The sequence below is a fragment of the Tauraco erythrolophus genome, unplaced genomic scaffold, assembly GCF_009769465.1.
Source record: "Tauraco erythrolophus isolate bTauEry1 unplaced genomic scaffold, bTauEry1.pri scaffold_56_arrow_ctg1, whole genome shotgun sequence".
NCBI classification, from domain to species: Eukaryota; Metazoa; Chordata; class Aves; order Musophagiformes; family Musophagidae; genus Tauraco; species Tauraco erythrolophus.
The window spans coordinates 9,946-16,422 of record NW_028238624.1 but is presented as its reverse complement, the minus strand read 5'-3'; the positions used below and the strand labels follow the sequence as shown (position 1 = coordinate 16,422).

The following is a 6,477-nucleotide window of genomic DNA, read 5'->3' as shown; positions in this document are numbered from 1 at the left end:
CATTCACCCTGCACTGTCAGGGTCCCTAAACCATGTTCCTCAACACCAAATCCACACGCTTTTTAAACACCTCCAGGGATGGGGACTCCACCACCTACCTGGGCAGCCTGTCCCAATACTTCACAACCCTCTCTGGAAAAAAATTCTTCCTGATATCTAACCTAAATTTCCCCTGGTGTAACTTGAGGCCATTCCCTCTCGTCCTGTCATTCATAACGTGGGAGAAGAGACCGACCCCCATCTCCCTACAACTTCCTTTCAGGTAATTGTAGAGAGCGATAAGGTCCCCCCTGAGCCTCCTCTTCTCCAGACCAAACAGTCTCAGCTCCCTCAGCGTCTCCTCACAGGACAAGTTCTCTAAACCCTTCACTAGTTTTGTTGCCCTTCTCTGAACCCGCTCCAGCACCTCAATGTCCTTCTTGAAGTGAGGGGCTCAAAACTGGACACAGTACTCAAGGTGCGGCCTCACCAGTGCTGAGTATAGGGGGACAATCACTTCCCTGCTCCTGTTGGCCACACTGTTTCTGATACATGCCAGGATTCCGTTGGCTTTCTTGGCTGCTTGGGCACGCTGCTGGCTCATGTTCAATCGGCTGTTGACCAGCACCCCCAGGTCCTTCTCTGCCGTGCAGCTTTCCAGCCACACTTCCCCAAGCCTGGAATGCTGCAGGGGGTTGTTGTGGCCCAAGTGCAGGACCCGGCACTTGGTCTTGTTGAATTTCATACAGTTGGCCTCGGCCCATCGATCCATTCTGTCCAGGTCCCTCTGTAGAGCCTCCCGATTCTCAGGCAGATCAACACTACCTCCCAATTTAGTGTCACCTGCAAACTTGCTGAGGGTGCACTCGATCCTCTCATCCAGATCATTGACAAAGATGTTCAAGAGAACAGGCCCCAGCACTGAGCCCTGCGGAACACCACTGGTGACCGGCTGCCAGCTGGATTTAACTCCACCACTCTCTGGGCCCGGCCGTCCAGCCAGCTTTTGATCCAGCGAAGCGTACACCCGTCCAAGCCATAGGCAGCCAGCTTCTGCAGAAGAATGTTATGGGAAACAGTGTCAAAGGCTTTGCTAAAATCGAGGTAAACAACATCCACAGTTCTTCCCTCATCCACTAAATGGGTCATTTTATCATAGAAGGAGATCACGTTGGTCAAACAAGATCTGCCCTTCATAAATGCATGTTGACTGGGCCTCATCATCTGACTGTCTTGTACATGGCACATGATAACGCTAAGGACGATCTGTTCCATGAGTTTAGCTGGCACTGAGGTCAGACTGACAGGCCTGTAGTTCCCTGGGTCTTCCCTTTTACCTTTCTTGTAGATCGGCGTCACGTTTGCCAACCTCCAGTCAGCTGGTACCTTCCCTCTTAGCCAGGGAGGTGAGAATAAATTCTGTTCTGTGAGAATAAATGAGAAAAGTAAGACAGAAAGAAAGAACAAGACATAGCCTTGACCATAAATATGGTGGGATGCCATGGAAAGGACTCACACTGCAGCAGGGGAGAAGTGAGAGGAAGGAGTGGCAAAGATGTTCTGTACTGACTGTAACCCCCGTTCACCATCCCTCTCTGCTTGTCCTGGGATTAAGTGGGTAGAAGAGTTGGGAATAAAGGAGTAATTTGAGCCTGGAAAAAAGTAATGCAGTGGGGGAATGGTCTTGAATACTTTTGTTATAGTTTCTCTCAATTCAATTCTTTTTTTAATTCGTAATAAATGAAATTGATCATTCCCAAGTCAACTCTTCTTTGCCCATGACAGTAACTAGTAGGTGATCTCCTTTTCTTTATCTTGAGCCATGAGTATTTCTGGTTTATTTTCACCCATTGCTCTGTTGAGTCAGGGGAGTGAGTGAGCAGCTGGGTGGGTGTCTGGCTGCTGGCCGAGTTTAACCCACCACAGGACTGCATCAGGACTGCTGTGTCCAGTCTGGGGCTCCCCAGCACCAGAAAGATCCTGACAGATTGGAGCAAGTCCCGCAGAGGCCAAAAGGATGGTTGTGGCCTGGAGCCCATCATGGACAAGGGGAGGCTGAGAGAGGTGAGTTTTTGAGAAATCCCTCAGAGTCAAACACCGGAGTGAGGACTCAGGCCAGATGGTGGGATCTCAGTCAGTGGAGATTTTCAAACTTGTCTGACAAGCACCTGATCCAGCTGGAGCTGTCTGAGAACGGGCTTGGCTGAGAGACCAGCTGGACCAAGAGCTCCAGGACGTGATACGTAGTGAGGGTCAGTAGGAAATTGGTTCCCTTTTAATTAGTAATTGTGGTAGAGTTGGGTATCACAGAGCCGTGGAGAAGGAGGAGGGTGACCATGCAGCAGAGATGCCTCCTCAGGGCTGGATGTATGACCAGAGATGGAAATGGCTGGTGTGTTGGGCGGTCAGGGAAAATCACCCCGGGACAGGTTCCCTGGGTTGTCCAGGAAAAAAGACACAGACTGAGCCCCTCTCTTCTGCATCTTTTGTGCTTTGTTTCTTCCACCATGACACTTGGCTCTGCACCACGTGCACCCTTCTGTGTGTCCCCATCTGCCCACTCCACAGCTTAGCTCTACACTGGCATTTTTTCTTGCCCAAGCACATCCCAACCCAGCCCAGCCCCTCTCCAGCATCCCTAGTTCTCTTTCCCTCTTCCCAGTGCAAGGGCCCAGTCTGGGCTAGTCCCATGACAGTGCCCACTTCACTGGTGGGTGCTGCAGAGCTCTGGGCACTCCCCCCCAGAGCCACAGCCCCTCTGAAGGGCACCGCAGCTGCTGGGGGGCAGTGAGGGGCAGTCAGGCTCCCCATCTGTCTCAAGGCTTGAGCTGACCCCAAAGGCACGAGGAAACAGAGCCCAGTCACTCTCTGACTCTCCTGTGCTCACATTGTAGGTGATCCCCAACCCTGACTGAATTTGGCCCCTCCTTTGCTGCCACCAGCCCCGCACCCCAGGTCAGCACGACAGTCCTGGCCCTGGAGCTCCTCAGCCAGCTCCTGTATCTCTCCAGTCCTCCTTCCCTGTGCCAGCTGGGTTCCACTGCCTCTGCTGGCATTGGTTAATCACCCAGTGTTGCTAAAATTCAACCTTTGATCTACCTCATATCATTATCTTTATAATAAATCTTTAATTGCTGGTGGATCGTAACCATGTTAAAACATTCCATCTGTGACATGGAGTCCTCGTTTCCCTGTGAATATCTGTGTCGTGGTTTTTGGACTGAGGGTCGAGACAAGAACCAAGAGGGAGCACCCACCAACCATGGTCCCGGGCAAAACATGACTCAGGCTTTCTTCATAAAACAAAACAATTTATTAACAGTTACTTAACAGGGGACATAAGGGAACGAAACCGGTTACTTGAGAGGAGAAAAAAAGAAAACAAGGCCAGATCTTAAAACAACACCTCCCCACCCCGTTTCCTTTCGTTCCTGGCTCAACCTCCCCCCCAGCGGCGCAGGGGGACAGGGAATGGGGAGTGCAGGTCAGTCCGTCCATGTTGTTAACTACCGCTCCTTTCTTAAAGGAGGAGGAGTCTTTACACCATTTTTCCCTTGCTTCGGTGGATCCCCTACTCATGAAGAAAAAAGTCCCCAAACTTTTCCAACGTGAGTCCTGCCCGCAGGATTGCAATCCTTCCCCATGGATTGTACCAGTTCGGGCTTTACCAGTCTCGGCCTCTTAGGGAGCTGCTGCCACTCGCGTCGGCGTGGGTCATCCCACGGATTCCAGGTGCCTCCACGACCTCATTGTGCATTCCATGCCCCATTATTAACAGTACCTGGTCGCGCATCCCCTGCTCCACGACCTCTCCTGGGCTCAGGCATCTCCTACCCCGACGTGGGTTTCTCCACGGGCCACGAGTGGGTCTCTGCTCCGCCGAGTACACCCTGGCTGCAGGGGGCCGCCTGCCATCTTCACACCGATTGCAAGGGAAACCTCAGCTCCAGCACACCTCCTCCTGCTCCATCCTGACTGACCCGGTCGCTGTGGTTGTTTTCTCTTAGCTCTTAATCCTCTCTGGGGGAGCTCGGCCCGGCGGGCACCCCGGGAGTGGGGCGCTTACCGAGTCCCCCATGCGGCTCCCCCGGCGCCATCTTGAGCACATGGCGCCGGCCCGGGCCCGAGCGGCTGCTCGGCCGGGAGCCGGGAGCGAGGGCAGCGCCCTCCTCCCCTCTCCTCGCTCCTGAGCAAAAAGCCCTTTCCCGCCCCTTTGTCCCAACTTAAATAGGGCAATTCGCAGAGGCGCCAATTTGGCTCAACCCCCCGGGGGGGATGGGACTCAGATCTGGTGGCACAGGGAGCAAATCCCCTCCCCTGCCACCAGAACACCCCCCCCATCAAACTATCACAATCTGGAATTAACAATTTCCTTTTGCGTGGTGCCACCTGGCCAATCTCTCACTTTGTGGAGCTGCAGTCACACCCCAGGCACACGTGGTCCGTGGAGATCCCCCGGGATATCCAGGTAGCTACATATTCCCCTCCTGGAAGATTTCTTCTGCCCTGTCACATGTGGGAAAGAACTCGGTATGTACCTCAGTGACCATCTACCATCTCCACTGTCACCAGGCACCAACAGGCGAATCCTAAACCTGATTCTCCGGCTGGTCACAACACAGCAATGAGCTTTTTGCTCTTGAAACCACGGATCAATGGGCCCTTTTGAGGTGCAGTGTGTTGGACCTCTTCCTGACACAAGGTTTGGAAAACAGCCCAAACATCAGGCAGCGCCCAGGGAAGATCCTTTTTATTAAAGAGACACTCTGAAACAGTCGTAACAGAGTTTTATATGGGATCCAGGTGAGACAGAGCTCGGTTCATGCTCCAGATGGAGTATGGGAAATCCAATCATTGGTCTACGAACATAAAACCCCAAATAGCCACAACAATAATGATAATAACACAAAGCATGGGCCTGTCTTGGAGTCATTTGTGGAGAAAGCCTGGAAGTTTATCAGTATTGAAAGATGTCCATGAAATCACTTTCCTCAGGGCAACTTTGAGCTCCTGGTTCCTCATGCTGTAGATGAGGAGGTTCACTGCTGGAGGCACCACCGAGTACAGCACTGACAGCAGCAGATTCATTGATGGGGAGGAGATAGAGGGGGGCTTCAAGTGGGAAAACATGGCAGTGCTGACATACATGGAGACCACGGCCAGGTGAGGGAGGCACGTGGAAAAGGCTTTGTGCCGTCCCTGCTCAGAGGGGATCCTCAGCACGGCCCTCAAGATCTGCACATAGGACACCACTATGAACACAAAACACCCAAATCCTAAACAGGCACTAACCACAAGAAGCCCAACTTCCCGGAGGTAGGAGTGTGAGCAGGAGAGCTTGAGGATCTGGGGGATTTCACAGAAGAACTGGTCCAGGGCATTGCCGTGGCAGAGGGGTAGTGAAAATGTATTGGCCGTGTGCAGCACAGAATTGAGAAACCCACTGGCCCAGGCAGCTTCTGCCATGTGGACACAAGCTCTGCTGCCCAGGAGAGTCTCGTAGTGCAGGGGTTTGCAGATGGCAACGTAGCGGTCATAGGACATTACAGTAAGGAGACAATACTCTGTTGATATCGAGAAGAGAAAAAAAAAAATCTGAGCAGCACATCCTGAGTAGGAGATGTCCCTCATGTCCCACAGGGAATTGACCATAGATTTTGGCACAGTGGTGGAGATGAAGCCCAGGTCAAGAAGGGAGAGGTTGAGGAGGAAGAAGTACATGGGGGTGTGGAGGTGGTGGTCGCAGCCTATGGTGGTGATGATCAGGCTGTTTCCCAGGAGAGCAGCCAGGTAGATGCCCAGGAAGAGCCAGAAGTTCAAGAGCTGCAGCTCCCGTGTGTCTGCGAATTCCAGGAGGAGAAACTCAGTGATGGAGCTGCCGTTGGACATTTTCTTCCTCTGGACATTGGGACCTGTTCAAAGGGGAAAAGATAGTGACAAGTTATGGGAGACTACTCTAAGCAAAATCAGAGCCATTTCTAACACATCCTCCCCCTGCTCCATACCCCACCTTTTCCTCTTCCAGGAGACCTTCCTTCACCTCCATCAGTGGAGCTCTGATTGGTGCTGGCTGAATGTGCCATGAGGAGCAGGGTCTCTGTTTTTTCTGGCTGCCAAGGAGTCAGCCCTGCTCTGCAGCAGGGGGTTCATGGGAATGGTGGGGTCAGGGAACACTCCTGGTGTTTGACTTTGTCAGATGAAACCTCTCTTAATGCAGAAGTGCCTCTCAGCATCTGCATGCCCAGTGCTGAGGAACCAGGATGGAAGGAGGTAGTTTGAGAGGTCTGGGGGTTTGACAGCTCCCCCATCTGCCCTGGGGAGTGTTCTTGGATGTCAGAAACCCTCACCATGGCTGCTGCACTCACTAGAAGAGAGTGAGTCCTGCCAGGCAAGAGGCTTGGCTGTGGCTCAGTGCAGAGGGAGGGGAGCTGGTCTGTCCCTCCGTCTTGTTCCCAGCTGCCCTGGGCTTCCACCTTTCTTAGGTGGAGAGCGGTCAAA

At 52.8% G+C, this 6,477-nt stretch overlaps 1 protein-coding gene across 1 annotated transcript; it reads right to left on the bottom strand.

The window, feature by feature from the left end:
- Positions 1–4,908: 4,908 nt before the first annotated feature.
- On the bottom strand, positions 4,909–5,955 carry LOC147525851 (olfactory receptor 14J1-like). Its single transcript, XM_086630878.1, has one exon. The coding sequence runs from the start codon at positions 5,866–5,868 to the stop codon at positions 4,909–4,911; it is 960 nt and encodes a 319-aa protein (XP_086487004.1). The 5' UTR covers positions 5,869–5,955.
- Positions 5,956–6,477: the final 522 nt, after the last annotated feature.